The sequence below is a fragment of the Cotesia typhae genome, unplaced genomic scaffold (genome assembly GCF_013202065.1).
Source record: "Cotesia typhae breed Kobodo isofemale line unplaced genomic scaffold, CoteBio_Ctyphae contig_43, whole genome shotgun sequence".
In the NCBI taxonomy this organism is placed as follows: Eukaryota; Metazoa; Arthropoda; class Insecta; order Hymenoptera; family Braconidae; genus Cotesia; species Cotesia typhae.
In genome coordinates, this window is record NW_027423752.1 from 3,663,084 (window position 1) to 3,685,116 (window position 22,033).

The following is a 22,033-nucleotide window of genomic DNA, read 5'->3' on the forward strand; positions in this document are numbered from 1 at the left end:
TTTTTTGTCAAGATTTTAGACAATAGATTTTGATTCATTTGTGTGTGAAGGCACTAAATAAGTAAGTAAATAACGTAATTATATTTTATCAGTAACTACTTGTGACGATTTTTAATTGCTTTCATAATTTAAATAATTTTTTATAATAATTCCATTGTTATAAAAATCTAAAAAATTGTCCAATGTCCGTTAATTTTGATATCATAAAAAAATAATTTTTTTAACTTGAATTGTTTTTACACTAATAGAAGCAAAATTTTGTTATAAGCATAGGTGATAAAGTTATAACTTAGAACTACTAGTCTGACCGGGAATAAAAACAAAGAATTGTAGAGTTTTCATAATACACATCATTTATAAACAATTTGCAGAGCCTAATGCTATACGTTTCTGTTATTCACTATAAAGTGTTTAATATGATTACGGGAAAAAAAATTAAAAAATATGGAAAAAATTTTTTTTTGTTTTAATTAATCCAATTATTTATTATTGATCTTAACTATTTATTTCATTGTTTATATCTTAATAATAAATGTTTCAGTTAATAAAAAAATGGCCAACATTTTTACTGTTGGCAAAGAATATCCTGGGGATCAGCTGGAATTTCACAGAGACTTGGACAAGTATGAATTTGAAACCAATCATGAACTTGTCTCATATGAGACAAGAACTATGAATGCGGTGCAGAACCGACGAATACGGAAGATTGCAGATCCAAGCTGGAATCTATCTGAGGCCACTTATCACTGCGTAAGAGGCAAAAAAAAAAGTCACCTGAAGAGAACCCTGCCAAAACGTAAGTTAAACTATTGAAAAAAAAAATATTTAAATCTTTACTCATGGAAAAATTCATTAACTTTTAATAATTTCATTTGTTTGAACACAATTTATTCATTTATTAGGGGCCGTTCAAGTATTACGTAAGCAGATTTCTGACCATTTTTTACCCCCCCCGGCCCCCTTGTCATAAAAAATAAGCAAAGCACTTACTCCCTCCCCCTATGTTTACGTAAACATTTTTAGTAATAAATGTTTTTTTATATTGTTATTTTTAAAATAGGAAAATTCATGGAAATATTAGGTTTAACTGATACACATAGAGTAAATGACAAAAAATATAATCAGAAATAAAGAACATAACTAACATAAAGAATATTTTCGGAACACATTAACAGTCTTCAGTCCATGAAACCTGAATTCATGATTCTAAGTTATCGATGACATTGGATTGCTGCTCAGTGTTGTGAGTCTGCTCATTTTCATCCGATTTTGGAATGTCTACGTCACTCTCATCGAGCCATTCAACATCTTGGTGCTCTAAATTTTGAATAATGCACATCAGTTCATTAGCACGACGAGCAGCGACTCTTACAGGTCTAACTTTTCCCTCTGTGGGCGTGTTTACTTTTTTATGGATCTCCTCGATGTGACGATTTAATGATTTGACGGAAGCATGATAAAGACCACACGTTTTACATGTTCGGCTTGAGAGCCTCAATTTTACCGTCGGACAAAAATAATCGTAGGGCATTTGCAAAAAATCTTTGAGGGTAGTACTCAAGCGTAGAGCTAAATTGACTGGAAGATCAAGAAATTGTCCTCCTTCATCCAAAACCAAGTCATCAACTGTTTGTTTTACTTTTGCAGGTGGTGGAAGAAACCTGTTGTCTAGTAATCTGAATAGGCCACTTCTTGGACGACAGCATTCTGTATTTTTACATTTTACAATTTGAAGCAAGTATTGGCTTTCACGCACATGTTCTGAGTACCATTTAATGTCTGGAAATTCAGGAACATCTTGTTCATCAGCCTCAACATATTTTGCAGTAACATTATAGCCATCAATTTCAATTGAACTCCATACTTCAGCTAATACATTTCCTGCAAATTCGAAATTATATCTTTCTAATTGTTCATCAATTGTAACGCCACGTTCATCCAAATGAGACCCAAAATGGTCATGAGGCAGTATTAAACCAGCCAGTTCCCGACTCAGAGGAGCCATTCTTCGCTCCACTCTGTTATACGCACTCCTTCCAGGAGCATTGGTAGCTATAAACAATGCATCGAGATCATGTCGTTTAAAATGTTGTATAGCAAACCCTACGACTTTTTGATAACGCGGATTCTCATCTGGCCCTCCATCAACCGTCATAATTACTACTGGTTTTACTAGTCCATGGTCAGTTTTTGCTAATGGTCGAAACTCTTCAAGTTCGAGAAGCGTCTCGAAATCCTGAGCATGAGTATTAGCAGTAGATGAACTATGCTTTCCACTTCGAATAGCGATGAATGTTGGCCCAGAATATCCGACGGCTTGCGGTTGTCCTAGCATATTGGAAGTAACTTTGATACCAGCATAAACAGATGGTATTAATTTATGACGCTCAGCGATTACCCAATCGTGGTCAGGTAATTTGATTCTATATTCCATATGCATTAAAAGAGGTGCTTGCTTATTTGCTGCAGTTACGCCAATAGGGACTCGAGCTTTGTCATGCTATGTTCTCTGAATAATGGATTGATGTTTCAGCGAACTTGCTATCTAAGTGGCTCTTGTGGTGATCAGTTTGAGCCCGAATGAGCCTAACAGGGACTATCGATACATGTCTTCGTCCCTCTGTAGAATTCGATTTTCTGGGAATCAAACGAAGATATGTCGCACTGCGACTAATGTCAAATCCTAGTTTACGCAGTTCTTGTGTGAGTTCGTCAAGAGTTTTTACGCTGCGAATAGATTCCGTTCGTCTCCTGTCATCACATGCACTCCCAAATAAAGCTATATCCGCAATTGTTTTCAATAGTAATGGTTGATCGCTTTCAAGTTTAGGATGTCCTACTGAATCCCTCAGAGATAGTCTTCTTTTTATTTCAGGATTTTCTTGACAAATATCTTCTAACTTTCTTTTCATACCATCCCTGTGTTTCTTCTGGGCAACTGCGTTTTGAATCTTCCTGTTTAAAGTATTTTTTGCTGTTTTTAGTTCCTCGCGCAACTTAATGATCTGTTTATCAACTTCAGCGCAATTTGGCATAATATCTCTGGCAGAATACAAAGCGTTCAGATTTTTTTCGAGTAGAGTAATCTTATTTTTCAAAGCTTCTTGAGAAGGTTTTGCTCTTTGTTTATCTGCATTATCATTATTTTCGCATTGCTCTTGTGATTCATTGCCGGTTTTAATTTTATCTTCTTTCTGTTTTTCAATGTTAGAAAATGGCTGTATAATTTGTGTTTTTTCTGCAGGTTTACTGGTAGAAGACGTTGCCTAGAAATGAAAAATTTCTAAGAGTTCTGCTGGATATTCTCTTATTAAGCTACATAAATTCATCATATTTAATAAAACCAGCGTTTAAATATTATTGAAAGCTTTTCCCCACAGAAACCCTTCACATACAGATATTGAAAACACCGTGTATTTTGTGACCAATTGCCGGAGTCGATCTTAAGAAATAAAATATCAATCATTTACCTTTTTACTTTGAGATAGGCCATCATATTTTTTACTCATAAATCGTTTTAATTGTTACAGAACGTAAAGAGAAACTTTGTACTTATATTTACTCACCTTGGAAAAAAAATGAAGCAGATTGGATTTATTTTTAGTCGCCGCTTGCAATTCTTCTTCGATTCTCTTAGATACAATAATATCTAGTTCCTTATCTGTCTTTGCTTGTAATTTATAATTTCGCCAAACTTCGTTAACTAACTTTTGTACATTTTGCACTTTTGTCCCAGTATGAGATTTTTTAAAACTTTCGAACAGTTTTTGGTATAACTTGGATTTGTCTATATGATATGACATTCTAATAAGATATTTAAATTTAAATAATTAAAACGTTAAACTTTGGCTAATTGCATCAACATAAACACAAATGATAACTTTCAATGCTTACAATACGTTTAGAATCCAAACAAAACAATACTGATAGATGCGCACTTGCAGCCGGCCGGCACGAGAGCGAATTATTAGACAAGTGAATAGCGCACGGTAATTTCCCTAATGCGCGGTAATTCCCCTAATCAGTTCTCAAAGCGAGTGCCTACGCATATGTATTATTTGCGGGAATCCCCGAAAAAACTTGAATAACTAACGATGACGTAATCATCATCTAGACCCCCCCAACCCCCATGTCATCCAAAATAAGCAAAACAGAGACCCCCACCCCCTTGGTGCTTACGTAATACTTGAACGGCCCCTTAAATATAAATAAATATTTTTTACATTAAATAAATATTCTTTTTAGAATAATAGTATATTTATTAAAAGTTAATATATATATATATATATATATATATATATATATATATATATATATATATATATATATATATATATATATATATATATATATAATCATCATCAACAAATGTTCATTCAGGTGTTTTTTTTTACGACTATTTTTATTTTTTCATCATATCTAATTTGTAGTATAGTAATTTAAAATAATATGGACTTCTTGTTGCAGAGAATATTGTCCATTAAAGCTGAAAATAGCCATGAACAAAGAGCGAACTGCATTTGTGGTAAGAAAATGGGAGCCGAAGCACAACCATGACCCTCCAAAGGTAAAAAAAATTCGGATTTTAACACACGTTAACTAACAACTACATACACACGCGCAAATTTCAATCAAGATACACACACAGACGTACATATACACACGCGTGCATGCACAAAAACACAAACACAGCCTTGTTAAAAAAAAGGGATTTCAAAATATTACAGTTTGTAGACAGTCGGGTGATTAAAAAAGAAACTATTTTCTTATTTTTTTTCGGAAACAGGCTGAAAAGTTCCCTTTGGGTTTAAAAATGAGATTTTCATTTTGATATTAAGATGCTCCTTAAGATTTGTAGTCCGTTTTAGTTATACTGAGCGTCAAAAAATATTTTTTTTTAATGTGTTAAAAAATATTTCTATACAATATATATGAGTGATAATCTACTTTCAAAACAATATCCTATAAACTAAAACGGACTACAAATCTCAAAGTGTCAACACTGCTGTACGCGCATGTGCTAGAAAAAGAATGGCCGAGATTACACTGAGTAAAATTTGAGATTGCACAGAGTACAATCCAGATTGCAGTGGATACAATCCACGATTATAACCAGTGCAATCTGTCGCTGTAAAATCCAAGATGTTTCTGAGTAACATCGGAGATTGTACAGGGTAGAATCCAGATAGTACTGGGTGCAATCTGAAATTATTTTTCACCTCAGATACCAGTGAGTGTAATCCGGGATGGCAGCCAGTACAATCTTGTTCTTTCCGTGTAAGAGAAATTGACAATTTTTTTTAAATTAGGGAAGATATAGGTTTTACCCCGTTTTGCGAAAATCGAGCTTTCATCAGATCTCGATGTTCTAAGGTCACAGAAAGCTTCCTTGAATGTCCCCGCGATAGTGTCCGTGCGGCTGTGTGTGTGTGTGTGTGTGTGTGTGTGTGTGTGTGTGTGTGTGTGTGTGTGTGTGTATAAACCTCTTATAACTTTTGAACGGCTCTACCGATCGGATCGAAATAAGTGGCGATCCAAAGAGTATCATTGCCATTAAATTTCGTAAAAATTTGAATCGATTCGGTTCGCTAGATTTTGAGAAATCTTAAAAATAAAATTTTCAAAAAATCGTTTTATCATATTCATTTTTCATATTGTCGAATTATTTTGAATCATTTTAAATCCCTTTTCTTACACGGTTAAAAAACTATGGTATCAGCAACTACACATGAAGTTTATGCAGTCTGGTGTGCATTTTTCTAATCCTAATGTCCACTTGAGGTATTTCTTCTGTACTCGCTCCATTTCTTCCACTTCTTTCCACCCCCACAGCTCAGCTTCATATGCCATTATGCTGACTACTAGGCTGTCAAACATTTTTATTCTTCTTTTGTAGTCTTTTTTAAAAAGGCGCTCTCCTATACTCCAGGTGTGGTTCATCACAGTAACAGCTTTTTTGACTCTTTCTTTTATGTGTTCTGTTTTTTACGCTGCATTTGAAGAGGAAACCTAAGTAGGTAAATTCATTTACTTCTTCCAGTTGTCTTCCTTTCCAGAACCAGTTCGACTTTTTTCTCTTTCCACCTCCGTTTCTGAATACCATAATCTGGGATTTGTTTTCGTTCAGTATTAGCTTTTTCTTATCTAAATATTTCTCAAGTCTCTTGATCATTTCTCTTAATTCACCTTCGCTAGTTGCGAGCAGCACAACGTCGTCAGCATACTCCAGGCTCCATATTTTCTCTTTACCTATGACGACTCCACCGGTTTGCCCCTTGCTTAGGACGGTCCCCATGTCAGCCATCAAAATTATGAAAAGTGTAGAGCTTAAAGGACATCATTGCCTCACTCCCTCGTTAGTCCAGAATTCTTCTGATATTTTACCTCCTGCTCTTATTTTGCATTTAGTTTCTTTGTACAGCTCTTTAACTCTTTGAATTAGACCTTGCCTGACTCCTCTTTTTTCCATAGCTTCCCACAGCACCTTTCTGTCAACACTGTCAAATGCAGCTTTTAAGTCTATAAAAAACGTAAAAAGTTTACCTTTTTCTTTCGCTAGCTCCTTCTCCGCTACATGCCTTAATATGTAGATGTTGTCAATCGTTCCTCTTCCTCTTCTGAAGCCCGCTTGTGTTTCTGGGAGTATACCTTTACCTTCAATGTCATTCAGTAGCCTTTCGTTTAGGATCATTGCGTAGATCTTGTACGCTGTGTTAAGGAGAGCGATGCCTCTGTAGTTTTCCACGTTGTCTTTGTCTCCTTTTTTATGCAGAGGTGGCAGTAGTCCGGTTTTCCAGTCTTCTGGCATTCCTTCACCTCGCCATACTCTTTTCACTAGATTATATATCTCTTGTTCTGTGCTGCCTTGGACATAGATCCACGCTTCGTTCGGAATACCATCTTCACCGGCAGCTTTCTTTCGTTTCAATTTCCGTACTTGCTTCCTAATTTCTTCATCCGATAATTCTTTTTCTTTTTCTTTATCCTTGTCTTCTACTCTGTTCCAATCGCCTATTGTTTTTGTTCGTTCACCATTCAGTACAGCTCTGAAATGATCACTCCATTTCTCCATTGTGATGTCTTTGTTGATTTCTGACCTTGGTTTTCTATATTTATTGATGTACTCCCACACTTTTTTTCAGTTTTTGCTTTTTTTATTTCTGCAATTTCCTCTTCTTTCAATTTTCTTTCTTTTTCTTTACATAGCTTTCTGAGTTCTTTTCTTTCTTTTAAGTAATTTTCTTTTGTTGCTTGTCCATGTTTCCATTTCATCAGTTTACTTTTAACCAACTTTTTCTTATTTTTACACTCTCTGTCCCACCATTTTTTTTGGCTGGATTTTTCCTACTTTTCTTGTTCATATTTTTTTATACATGTTATTCGCTTCTTGGTTAATTCTCCATTGTACTTCTCTTTCTTCATGTGGGAGATCATTTTCAATAAAGATCTCTGTGTTCTTTAGCATTTTTTTACTTTTCATGATTTCTTCTTTGATTTCCGATTTTTTCAATTTTACAATCACTAACTTTTTATCTTTACCTTGCAGCCACATGTCTTCTGTATCAGTTTTTACGGCAAACTTTTCGTCCAGGAGCTTAACAGTTGTTTGCTTCAAATCACCATCTGTTTCCACTAAACCTTGATCACTCTGTTATTTTTCTTTTCACTTTTTAGCTGCTTTTGTTTTGATTGTTCTATTTTTCTAATTTCAACCATAGCATATATATATATATATATATATATATATATATGTTTGTGTCTATGTCTATGTGTGCAGAAGTGTAGAAAAGTGGTAATTTTATTAATTCTCCTTCAATTATGATTATTATCATTAAGGCCAGGGGGTTCGTATGGAAGGGGTAAAACAAATCATATTTATCATTGTTTTTGAGAATATCGTGTTTGACCGTCCATTCAGGAACATGTAAACCATGAATGATAATGAATAAAATTGTAAAGTATTTTTTAGTCCATTTCAAGTTCCACTCACATGCCGAGTATATTTACAAGCCTTACAAAATCGAGTTTATGTAATTGATAGTAAAATGACTTCAAATAATGATTAAATGCTATGACCTGCGTTCACCTAGGCGAATATTGACGGGTGATCAATTTGCTACAACGATTTTGAATGTCGAATTTAATCATAAATATTCTTTATTTGAAGATATTTTTTGATCTTGATTTATATCAATTGCATCTGTCGGCCAATTACGTTTACCTTTATTGTCTAGGATGAATAATTCACCCCTGCCTTCGTGAACATGTAAGCAAAAGTTAAAGTTTCACAATAAACAGTATAGTCTTACATCATTCTGAAAGTGTCACTTACCTATTACCTATGTCCACAAGCTGAACCAAATGTAGTAAAATACATTAATTTTCTTTAAATGCTAATTTGATTTATAATTTTTCCTGAAAAGTACCAAAATGATGCGCGTCCATTTACACAGGCGTGTATTTTTTCCTAAATTTTCAAAATGTAGATAAAGTTTAAATTTTTTCACGTTGAAGATACTTAAATATATTAAATCACATTTATTTTCCGAATTATAATATTTCATTCATCATTTTTTTAGCAATATGTCAAGTAGACGCGGAAAAATTTACACGGGTTAGCTCATCAAGTTTACCCCTGTACATATTCACGGGTGGGCTCATCAAGTTTACCCGTGCACATTTACACGGGTCAGTTATGTTCACAGAATTTCCATAATTTGACCAGAATTTTGAATTTATTATGAGAGCTTGTTTTATTTATAATTTTCCGTAGAAAATATCGAGTGCACCCGTGTACATTCGCACGGGCGTATATTTTTTTTGAATTTTTCGATATGTAAAAAAAATTTTGGATTTGTTTACATTGAAGATGCTTAATTATATCAATTAATATTTATTCTGATCGTTAGAATATTTCATTCACCTCTCTCTTTCGCTATTGGAGAAGTTCATCCGTGTACATTTTCACGGGTGGACTCATCAAGGTTACCCGTGCACATTTACACGGGTTAGTTATATTCAAAGAAATTCCAAAATTTGATCAGAATTTTGAATTTATGTAACCAAAAATTTCCGGGTGATCATAAATAACTATAATTTATTATTACAGCTCATTCCATTTATAATTTTCCGTAGAAAATATCGAGTGCACCCGTGTACATTCGCACGGGCGTATATTTTTTTTGAATTTTTCGATATGTAAAAAAAATTTTGGATTTGTTTACATTGAAGATGCTTAATTATATCAATTAATATTCATTCTGAGCGTTAGAATATTTCATTCACCTCTCTCTTTCGCTATTGGAGAAGTTCACCCGTGTACATTTTCACGGGTGGACTCATCAAGGTTACCCGTGCGCATTTACACGCGTCAGTTATATTCAAAGAATTTTCAAAATTTGACCAGAATTTTCAATTTATATGACTCAAAATTTCCCGGTGATCATAAATAACTATTATTTATTACGAGAGCTTGTTTTATTTATAATTTTCCGTAGAAAAAATAGAGTCCACCCGTGTACATTCACCCGCTCATGCTTTCTATGACGAATTTTCTTATTTGGACATAAATTTTCAATTTATTTTAGTCAAAGATACCCAAGTCTTTTTATTATTTACATCAATTTCTTTCCTGTTAGCTGATTGTGGTTTTTATTTATTCGAGTAATATCAAGTACACCCGTGCACTTATAAACGTGCAAGTTACAGCCAATTTGTATTAATTCGAAGTATCCCCTTTACATTTCAATTCTCATCTTTTTTTCACGTTCTAATATTAAAATGCTATATTTTTCCGTGTAATCATACTTCAGCGCCATCTCTCGTTTTTTCTCGCAACTTCGTTACTATCTGTTTTAATGGTAAGCAGATTTTCGGGATTTTGGCCTTCGGGAGAATGAGCCTCACCCCTATTTTTTCATGGCGTAGTAAGAACTATAAAAATGCGTTCCGTACAGTATTTGATGGAGTGGGGATGAAAGCCGAGGTACACTCTCTTGTTGCGACAACTATATCGTTCGTGAATATTCGGTTGATTATTAACACATAGCGACTATATCTTCCCACTATAGTTTTTGAACATAATTCCTTTCTAATTTGCTCTTATTCCTGGTCAAAGAATTGAATTATTTTAGATTAAATTGAAAATTACTTCAATTAACGTTATTTAATAGTTTAAAAATTAGTATTTATTAATTTGATCAAAATTTATTATTCAAATAATGTTTACAAAATACATTCAAAACGGTTTGTATTATCAATTTTCAAATAACTTATCAATAAAATTAATACCAATACATAACTTTGTAATATAAATAAACAATTGTCGACATAATTTTAAGTTTGTAATTTATGAAAATGCAAAGATTAATGAGAACTTTTTCTAGATACCGTGACATAATTTGCTTTCATAAGTATATTTTTCGTAGAGGATCATATCTGTTGGGTTGGGAATAAATCCTCCATTCTGGAAAAAAAAAAAAAAAATTAATATAAATATTTTTCAAAATTTTTTCTTTAAAAATAAACAAATAAAATTTATTTCAAACGTAATAAAATATTTTTAAATTATTTAAATTTAAATTATTAGTCACAATTTTTTTATCTAATATTTAAATAATTAAAAATATTATTAAATTAATATCAAAAGACAAATTACCTTTCCTCTCTGTACATATTGTTCATAAATACTGACACTAGTATCATCAACCTTCGGCACCTTGAAACTCTCAGTTTTCTTCCTGCTCAAATTAACAATATCCGGAAACGTAACTTGCTGAACCATTTTCGCTCTCTGAATACTCGAAGTATGTTCCTTTATTCCCGCAGCGTTGCGACCGATCATAACAAACCGTTTGTACAATACCAGATCACTGCGTCGCGGATTTTTTAATTCCACACCATAAACTTCTTTCATGGCAGGAAAGAGCGCTTCGAAGCTTACTGAGCTAGCATTGGTTTCCCTCGAGTCTCTGTTTGACAGATCACTTCTTTGGTGACGAACAACCACCAGATCATCATCTTCATCGTCAGAGCTAGTGTCAACGCTAGAACTGGCACTGGAAGCGGTGCTACTGGTGCTACTTTGCCCCGTCATTGAGGGGTTTTTGATATTACCATTCCGCTTATTTCCCGTTTCTTCTCTTCGTCTTCCAGGTCGAACTCGCACTGCAAAAGGACTGTAATTGGTAGTAAAATGTGGCATGAAGTCTCTTATCGAGTGGCTTATTTGGTACGCGTACATTTCTGACAGCGGGACTAATTCATATAGTCGATGATAGTCTGAGTACACGTCAATCATTTCTTCTTGTGTACTATCCACCTAGATTACAAGCATAAAATTAACAATTAATTAATTAAACACTAATAATATATATTTTTTGATTAATATTGTGATCAAGGTGACTTGATCTGTGTATTAGGAGTTTTTTGGTTTATTATTATTGATTGAAACAATTATTATGATTTATCTCGACGATAATTATTAATTTTCATTATGATATTATTTTAGTTAATATTATTGTTACTGTAAGTTTGATGAAATTGTAAATTTTAAGAGTGTGAAAAATTATTTTAAAGCCGAGCGAGTTTAGCGAGTAAAAGAAAATAATTGTAACAGAATGGGAAATTATTCTGAAAAAAGTCCCGAGCCAATTTATTATGGAAAAGAAATTATTTTAAAGAATAAATACTTAGAACCTGGCCGACGAAATGGATAGATAATGAAAAAATGAAGATTAAGATAGAAAATAATGATGAGCAACTCAACTAAATTATTTAATGATAAATAAAAACTTAAAAATTTTTGACGATTGTTGAGCTTGCGCGGACCTCGATAGAGGGCGAAGAATTCTTTTTTGTAGTATGGTTCAAAATATTTGAAGTACTGTTTTGAAAATAAATTTACTAAAGAACTTCTTTCCAGGGAGAATTACTCGGCTGAATACTCTTCACCAAGTAATTTGAGATGACACTCTACCTAGAGTCCGACTGAGACATAGGTAAGTATCGTGGACCGACCCGATGAAAGGGCGACTCCCCGTGCCAATAGTAGAAGATCCGAACCTAAATCGACATTCACCGGGTTGATAATAGAATTAAATTTAATATATAAATTAAAAATGGGTAGACACAACAAATCCTGGACAGAATATTTTTAATTATTTTTTAAAAAATGATTTTTCATGAAATGTTGCAACATGAAGGTAATAAGAAAATTTTATACTGGACTTAAAATATAAAACACATAGAATGTGCAGACGTAGGGTCGACTATTATTTACCTGCATGAACTACTGGGTTGACAGGTATAAACAGGTAGGTCAATGCTAGTTACTTTCACTTGATTGGATAATAGAAAAAAATTTATATCAGCATAAGCGCTGTTTTATTGTGAACACGATGATATAGGGTTGACTGCAAAAAATTTGATCCTAATAGGGGTATACAAATTTTAAAGATTTAAATTTCAACGCGTGTGGAATTGAGTGACAGAGAGAACATTTCAGTCGTGTCTGATGGGATCGTGGATATAAGAAAGAAAATCGCTTCAAATTATAAAAGATATCGTTTTTTTTATTATCCATCACTACTTTCTTAACATATTATTTTTTTTTAAAGATGGAAACTCCAGTATAAAATTTTCTTATTATCATCATGTTGCAACATTTTATGAAAAATGATTTTTTAAAAAATGATTAAAAATATTCTGTCTAGGATTTTTGTGTCTACCCATTTTTAATATACGAAATTTATTATAAAATAAATTTGATTCTATTATCAACCCAGTGAATGTCGATTTAGGTTCGGATTTTAGACTACAAGACCTTCAGCCGATCATAAGCCGTGTGTGGGGGCGAGGAGGAAACTCTCTACTCGCTCTCGGGGTAGAGTTTAGGCCCAGGGCTGACGAGTATTCGCACTGGAAAGGGGAGGGGGGGGGGTTATCAGGAACCAGTTTATATTTTGTAGACCACGTTTCTTATTTTGAACCGCGAATATCGTATATGTGTAAATTGAGTGTTCTATTGTATTTGTTTCTATGGTTTATATTGTTTATTTGTTAAATTAACATTATCAAGCCAATAAAAAGGTTTCTTTTTCTTTTATTTTTTAATTAAAATGAAGCGTGTTATTTATGTTTGTGGTATTTTCGAAGTGATCCCCGTTTAAGACCCTGGACTCCGGCGAGGAAATTTCGAGCCGGGGATTATTTAGTATTTAACTTACAAACTTGGAAGTTACAATATTAATAAATAACACGACTTAAATAGATTATCAAATCTCTAACCTGAACCATTTCCCAGCAAGTCTTCTCAATATCATCATAAGCATACGGCAAACACCTGATAGTATTTTTGTCCCACCACTGCGTCAGCAGCTTCATTCTTCTAAAAACTGGCGTATGATGTAAGTAATAATCTGTCAATAGCTCCCACAAAGGCGCGCGACCTTCTTCAGGAGTAAACAATCCCAAGAACAAGTTGATCGTGTGCTGCTTCTCCTGATCGCTAAATGTATTACTGTAATACCTGCTTAGTGTCTGCATGATATCATTTCCTTGACTAGTCCACGGCGCTGTTTTCCGGTATGTCTTAATCCTATGGACCAGTTGGGAACCTCCGTACTGCAGCGCTAGTGTATCACCATGATCTTCATACAACTCTTCCAACATTCTCACGCAATCAGAATCAAACTCAAGCTTTGCCGAGTCCAAAACTCCCAGCGCGCATAACTGATATCCTAATGCGCACTTTCCAATCGCGAACTGCGCAGTGTTGGTTCTATCCAAACAATCCACGCAGTTTGTGCGAATAATTCCTGTCTGCAACGTTCCTTTTTTTATAAATGACTCAGTTATTTTGTCATATCCTTCTTCATTTAATTTACAATTTCTCACCACCGGTGTATTATCCAGGAACAATTTCTTCTGGCTATAATACGGCATTTGCGATTGAAAGATTCCAGTTTTGATCACAGCATTATTTGCAATATTTGCCAGTCGGCTCATAACTTTGGCCTCCTTACCCTTGTTCATGCGCGCCATGTCGAAACTCACGTATTGTAGTTGATTTTCAGGGGCTAAGAATTGATTCAAATATTTCACGGCTGATGTCAGCTCGTCACTCAAAGTGCTCTCATGTTTCTTCTTTTCTCGTTTCTTCACCAAGCTCAGAATAATTGTGGGTGTTCCATAGCGCTGGAGAAGTTGATTAAAATGCGCGCCTGCTATTTCATAAAATGGATCCGCAAGATCACACGAAATAGTGGGTTTAGGGACCATTTTGCTGATGTCCTGGCTCCAGTTCCCTGGAACAGAACCGCGCATTTGAACAAACGAAGTGAACCTTCCACTGTGAAGCGAACTTACGGCAGAATCGTAAACTATTTGTTCTGTTTCGACTTCATTAGCGACATCTCCAGTAGAATTCGCGCCTCTTTTCAGAAACCGCGTTCCTGCGTATTTGTTACTGCGACGTGCAATTAAAGTTATGTAAATGGATTTACCAAATATGCAGACATTGGATTGGCCGATAAACCCGTGGGTTATGTAGAGGGTCCAATCACGGTGCAGGTCACGTTCCACGGGATTCAACAAGTGATTGTTCCACACGAACCTGCGATTTGGATTGCTACGCACACCGTAGTCGACTATTTTCTTGTTTTTGAAAGTCATTTGCGTCCACATGTTTATCAATTTTTCATCCGGGTTGTCTTGATCATGAGAGTCGTTTATGTCGGTGTTGTTATTGTTGTTATTGAAGATGTGCTTCGGTGGAGCGAGATTATTTTGAAGTGTATGGGTCAAATCGTAGGAGTAGCTGAAGTAAAAGTTGCTGCTCAGATCAATACTTTGGAACATCTTGACGTAGCGCTGTTCATCAGGATGAAAAATTCTAACTGTGTCATTGGGAATGTAGATCATTGATGTGTCCTCGATTTTGTAAATTGTGTGATGACCAATCACTGCTACTCGGCGACGCTTTGTTACAAGGATTATGTAATAGCCTTCTAGAAATCTTACAAAACCTAGAAAATTCATGATTTGATAGTTAACGTTTATTTTTTATTTATTTATTTTTTTTTATATTTATTAAGTACCGAGTACACAAGATATTTTTCTATGTAACATGTATTGTGTACCCACGGTGATGATTGAAATTAGTACCTAGTAATCGTAAAATGCAGAAATTAATATGTAAGTGATAAAAAGAAATAATATGACTTTGTAAGTTGTGAATAGAAAATAAATATAGAAAAAGAAGTATGGAAATAAAATTATAAAATAAAATCAAAGCTACAAAGCCTTACCAACAATACCAAAAGCAGATATTAACCGCGGAAAACAATCCTTATTCCAAGTCGATTTCCATGAAAAATTTGTTTTAGTCGGTTTATGATAGATTAAATTATATTGCCGTTTTTTATCTACCATGCAACATTTTTTATTGTCAAAATAAATAAATAATTAATGTATTTTAATATTTTTACAAGTATAATTAAATAAAATTTTTTCATGCTATATCTTAGGCTGTCAAGTAAACTGAGTAATTAATTCATTATATAATTAACCTACCGACAATTCCAAAAGCAGATACAATACGAGCCACACCACTTGCTTTATTTCTCTGGCCTATTAATTTGCTATTGCCACTATTATTACTGCTGCGATTCCCGATATCGATCATGGTGACCAGATCAGCTATTTCATCTTGGGTGTATTCCATTTTATCGTCCACTACCACCAGGTCTCTTGGTTCCATTCGGTCTATTTTCAAAACTCGAAATCGAGTTAAATTATTATTCGAACCCATCAAGTAAAACCTCTGCAAAAATAAAAGTTTGTTAATTATTTATCAAAAATCAACATTGAAGATAACAGTACATAATAGTAGTTTTGTATTAAGAATTTTTTCGCTAAAATTTTTGGCTAATTTGTAATGAAAATTTTTGTTAAAAGTTTTTTATAAAATAAATTAGTTTTCAATTATTTAAATAATTAATATTACTTACAGATTTCGTTTCATAAAGAGCAATTTTTTGTATTGACGAAATCATCGGATGAAAAATAATATTTGGCTCACTTGATTCCATTTTTATTGATAAAATTTATTATCTATTTTTTAAATATTATGAATAAAGATATCACAGTAAACTAATAAATAGATTAAGATTATAAGCATATACAAAATTGTATAATTAGCATCAGACAGCTGTTTGCTTTGTTTTGCAGCTGTCAATTGTAAACAAACGTCAACTCTACTGAGGATGGTAATCAAGAAATATCTCTACTTTGCAGATGGTAATGAAGAAATTATAACATTATGGTAAGGATTGCTTTCAAGGGAATTGCTTCAGGTGTAATCAGCCGGCTTTTAAAAATTAAAAAATTTTTCTCATCAATATTGGGATTTTTGTTAAAAATTAATTTTATTAACATTTTATCTTATAGCGAAGAAATAGTCGATAATCTAAAAAAAAAATTTTTACTTTTCGGTACACAGAAGTTTTAAAAAGTTTGGAAAATCCAAAAGTGCACGGCTCATAATGCTTATTTAATTATGAAATAATAATAAGAAATAAAAAATGTGAAAAAAAAATTATACAACAGCTGTAAAAGGACGATAATGCACAGGCGCCCCTATAAGGGTATATGTACATAACGTAAATACACGAAAAGAACAAAGTTACACTACATATCCTTCCATATTATACTCAGTGTAATCTGTGGTGAAAAAAAATTTCAGATAATATCAAATATACTCCAGATTACACTAAATTATTTTTATATTATACTCAGTGTAATCTCCGATTTGACCAAGTAATTTTTCTGGTTATACCGCGTAAGATTACACTGGATATAATCCAAAAAAATATCCCGTATAATTTGAATTATACTCAGTAGTATCTTGGATTCTATAATTTTTTCAAAAATTGTAATATTCAACTTTTTTTTTTAATTTATAAATTTTTTTGAAAATTTGTAAAATTTCTTAAATTTGTGATGATTAATTTTTTTTTTAATTGTTCATTTTTTTTATGTATTTTACAAAAATGCAATGCAATGCATGGATAGAAAATATTTAAGGATCATTCAAGCATAATTTTTCTGATAATTTGGGGTTGAAAAATTTTTGGTAAATATTTTCAACAAGTGGGGTCACCATTTTAATTTTTATTTTTTTGAACGAAATTTTTGTTTGATTTTATTGATATATTAAAAAAAAAAAAAAAGCACAATTAAAAAAAAAATTTATAACCACAATTGTACAAATTTTCAAAAAAATTCTACTAAAAAAGAAAAAAATTGAATATCACAAGTTTTGAAAAAATTATTTAATCCAAGATTCTACTGCGAGTATTATTCAAATTATAGGGGATATTTTTTCGGATTATATCCAGTGTAATATGGGACGATATTATGGGAGAAGATGCAGTGTACTTTTGTTCTTTCCGTGTAGGACATAATGTATTTTTTTTAATTTTATGTTTTTAATTATTTCGGATTAAAAAAACGAATTAGAAAAAATGCCATTCGGCATCCGAAATGGAAGTAGATTTGACTAACAGCTACGTTTAATAATAATACTAAATAAATTAAATGAATTTTTCAAGAATAAATCTAAAATTTAGTTTATTAAAAATTAATTAAAACAAATGCAGTAGTCAAATTTCATTAAAGATATGGAAATTTTTTATGTTAGAAATTCATGCAAGTATGTAAATTGAAGCTTATTTTACTGGCTTTAAGTGTGTTAAATCATTCAATCAACACATGAGAATGTTAAATTCTACACACTAGAGCGTAATATTCTACACACAAATTTTAACACTCAACACAATGACGAAAAATTTTTTACTGCGTATAAACATTTGAACCTTATATGTATGTTTTCTGAATCAGGATGACGAGCTGAGTCGAAATATAGCAAAATTTTTCGAAAGTTCCGTCATGAAATGTAATAGTTCGATTTTTATGAAATCTTCTAAAAATATTGGAAATAACGAAATTTAAATTCATCGCAATACTTCTGAATTTTCAGATTTTCAATACTTTTAAATTTAATTCTCTTATATGAAGATTTTAAATTGTCAAAATCGTTTTCAATAACTTTTTACTAAGTAGGGACAACTTCTTGAAAAATGCTGTAAAATGACACAGAAAAAAATAACGCATATTATAAGTTGCTTTCGAGTTTATGTAAAAATCTTGTAGAAACACAAATTTTCAATTTTATTGTTCATAAAAACCTTATTCAGACTATCATGAACATTTTTCCTGAAAAAATCAACTAAATTTCGGTTAAGCCATTTTATGCGCTTATCAATAAACAGTGTTTGGTTTTTATTTGTACAGAATAATGATAAGAAGATAATATGAATATAAACAGTAATTATGTTGTTACGTAAAAAATTGACCATAAATATCAAATTGTTGGATTTGTTATTTGACTATTACTTGTCTGAGAATTCGTTTAAAATTTTACTAGAAAATGCAATTATCTTAACATTTAAATTTCAGTAATGTAATTATTTTAGAAATTAATGTTTACATTAGATCCTTTTAACTATTGTTCATATTCATTATTCATTTACTTAACTATTTCTTTAAAAAATCAGTACTCTTATTTCTTTATCTTATATCCTCAAGTGATCCTGTCTACCTACAATAAAAATCCTATTCACTCATTTTTTTTAGGTTTTAATTGCAGAAATTTCCCAGGTATCTTTTAAAGAGTTGAACGAGACACTGAAGAAGAAAATTTTTCCATTCTTTTTTCTTTGTTCAAAATGTAGTGATAAAATAAAATGACTATCCCTTTTTTTAAACTAAAAATATATTTTATAAAATTGAACGCCACGCGTAACAGTGGATATGCTTATATTTAAGTAATAAGAAATAATATTTTTTATTAAATTTACAAAAATATAAATTTGTAAGGTATAAATATAAGTACTTAGCAATAAATTTTGAGTCCTGATGCATAGATATTTCTCAAAGTAAATCAATAAAACAATAACAGTGATGATCTGTATATGGCAGCGGTTGGGACTATGCCGTAGCACGCCAACTGGTAGTTCCTGGCACCAAAGGATTTTCTTCATTTAGTTCTTTAAGTTTTTTACTGAATATTAAATATGTAACATGTTACCTGACAAAGGTCATCTTCAACATCATCTCCGGTCGCTGTCGCTTCCGATAAATTCAAAATCTAATCCTAGATGCATACACTCACATATACGTACTTATACTTAGTGTACTAATTTATCGATAACTTCAGTTTATTTTTATAATTCTTCTTTGTGATTTTAATATTTTATAATATTGATATTTTTTGTTTTTCAATCTTCAACTTACATCCTCAGTGCCAATCTATCATCAATCGTCAATACCGTATCTAACATTAATTACTATATACTTAGTATAATTTATCAATAACCTCAGTTTATTTTCAATGTTTTTTTCATTGTTATCAACTTAATTCAACGAATATTGTCAATATTAATTTTAGATTGATTCATCAATAATATTTTATATTAATTACTATACACAGTAATTTATTAATTTATTAAATTTATTAGATTCAATTAAAAATTTGAATATTTCTTTGTCATTATACTGATAATTTTTTTTCAACCTTCAATATTCATTTAATTCGACAAGTTTAATACTGATTCATAATTATCAATAAAATAGATATTAAAAATGTTTATTACATTTAAGACATTTTTTAAGTGTAATTAATAAATTTAGAACATAATATAGTCAAGTTTAAAGATTAAATTCTTTAAAGGTAATTATGATTATTTTCCAACTGATAAATATTTTTAGACCTTATTACACTTGTCATTATGTATTCATCTATTTTACTAATGTCTACTCATTAAGTAAGTAATTAATTCATTAATGTAAAATTTATTAATAAAAAATACAAATTAACAATCATTGTTTCTTGACAGAAAAATTCCAGAAATAATTTTGATAATATCTAAAAATAAAGTGTCATTGAAAAATTGTTTTCTTCAAAATTTTCAAGAAGGTTAACAATTTTTTTCTACAAAAATTAAAAAATAAATTAATTGAAATCTATTTAAAAAAAATCCTGATGTTTTCCAACAGCGAACCTGAAAAAAAAAAAAAAAAAAAAGAAAAAAAAATAAATAAATAAATGCAAATCCTTTAAAAGAATTTTCTAAATACATGAATACTCACCAAGTATGAAAAGCATCTAGAAAATTAACGTAATGAAGTAAAAAGAGATGTATTAAAATATTGAATGTAAAATTATTCCGGACCGTGGATTTAAAAGCGAGGGTGTAGTATTGATCAAGGAACCAAGAGGGATCGTCGTCTACGCGTACTGGTCCGTACTCTCTACTTTCCCTCGCTCATTTTCATCCCTCATCGCGCGACTTCTGTACACGCGCACATCTCGCGAAACGAGATGTACTCAATACATAAACATACTTACACATTGCTCAGCACAATATAAGTATGTAGTATTATACGTAGATACACATGTAGCAAAGCTGAGTAAGTACAAAAAGGTGGCCGTCGCATCCATTGAGGGTGAACTGAAGACGCAGCAGCTTCTGTCAAGTTTCAGTTTCATCTGTAATCCATATCGTTTATTATTTATTTTTTATTATCCATTTATTTACATTGGCTTCTTTTTTAAACTGGTTTTGATGTTTTAACCTGTAATTTTGTTTCAAGTGGTTTTACACGTGTACCGGCGTGATATATTAATTGGTAAATATTCAAATTATGATTCTTTTCTTTATAAATTCAAATACTGAATTCAGTAATTATAGTAAAAAATGAGCGTGATTGATAGTAGTAAACATTTGATAAATTTTTTGTTTTTTTGAACGAACAAATCAGAATTACAGAAACATTTCACAAACATATCATCCATAATTTTTTTAAGTTTTTAGATCAACAATTTTAAAAAACTTTTTCTTATAATTTGTTTTTTTAGAAAAATAATAAAAAGTGTCAGATATCTGTTAATTAATTTTAACTAATTATGAAAAATAGATAAATTTAGATTTAAAAAATTTTAAATGTTTGACTTTTTTTTTGTATAAAAAATTGAAAAATTAATATTTGGAAACCTTTCCTTCAATCATTCTACTTTTAATGATATTTAAAAAATTCTAAATGTCATTTTTTTGTGTTGAATTATTGTGAACCGTGAAACGAAATAATCGTCGAATTTTTTACAAGAAATTAATAGCACTACAAGAAAAATTTTTTCAAGTTCTTTTTGGTTATCTAAACTATTCTAAAGAAAATTTGAAAATGTGTAAAATTGTTAACTTCATTAATATCATTAAAAATTTTCCCATTCTTAATAAACTGTCACTGATCATTTTTGATTTCATCAAAAACAGAAATTATCACTAGGTAATAATTTTCACTTATAATTATCTAAATTTCTACGTAAATTTTCGTTACAACAAAATAATTAATTTTGTTAAGAAAAATCATGAAAAATCTAATCTAATATTTTTAGTTTAATGAAATTTTTTTGGTTAAGGATCCCGTATTGAATTTAATATTCAATATTATGGTAATATATATTTATTCATTTATATATATATTTGTTTTTGTGTTCGTAGTGTGTTGTGATTTTTGACTTGTGATCAGGCGGTGAAAGAGTATAAATAAAAAAGAAAAAAATAAAATAACAACAAAAGAGAAGAGCAGAGAGTAAAAGAGATATAAAAGACAACAGACAAGCGACAAGAAATACGTGAGAGTAAGGAGTAAGTAGAGAGTAGTAATAGTAAGCAAAGTTTTTGTTGTAAGTTGTAACAAGTAAGAGCATGTGTATATATATTTTATGTATTATATATTACTTGTTATGTTATGTGTGTTAGTGGTATAGTTGACATAACATGTCAATGTATATGTACATATATTATATACTTATATACATATATTATGCATTGTAGATTGCCGGTGTATATGGTGTATGGCAGTTTGCAGTGTATATATAGGATGGGCCGCTGATGAAGAAGTAGTCACG

General features: G+C 31.4%; 2 protein-coding genes across 3 annotated transcripts; both read right to left on the bottom strand.

Annotated features, from left to right (window-relative positions):
• Positions 1-1,076: 1,076 nt before the first annotated feature.
• On the bottom strand, positions 1,077-3,161 carry LOC141528319 (uncharacterized). The gene is given in 2 exon segments (XM_074244308.1): positions 1,077-2,498; positions 2,500-3,161. Coding segments are annotated over 2 exon segments (1,836 nt in total). The 5' UTR covers positions 3,036-3,161; the 3' UTR covers positions 1,077-1,198.
• Positions 3,162-10,186: 7,025 nt separating this feature from the next.
• Positions 10,187-16,217, bottom strand: Fig4 (polyphosphoinositide phosphatase FIG4). Of its 2 annotated transcripts, XM_074244248.1 has the most exons (6): positions 16,011-16,217; positions 15,574-15,823; positions 15,309-15,425; positions 13,288-15,026; positions 10,658-11,320; positions 10,187-10,465 (listed from the first exon to the last, which is right to left on the bottom strand). In XM_074244248.1, the coding sequence occupies exons 1-6, from the start codon at positions 16,089-16,091 to the stop codon at positions 10,382-10,384; spliced, it is 2,934 nt and encodes a 977-aa protein (XP_074100349.1). In that variant the 5' UTR covers positions 16,092-16,217; the 3' UTR covers positions 10,187-10,381. The 2 variants fall into 2 exon arrangements, with proteins under 2 accessions (XP_074100349.1, XP_074100350.1); XM_074244249.1 differs by lacking the exon at positions 15,309-15,425 and having other exon boundaries at positions 16,011-16,216.
• Between the last annotated feature and the right edge of the window lie 5,816 nt (positions 16,218-22,033).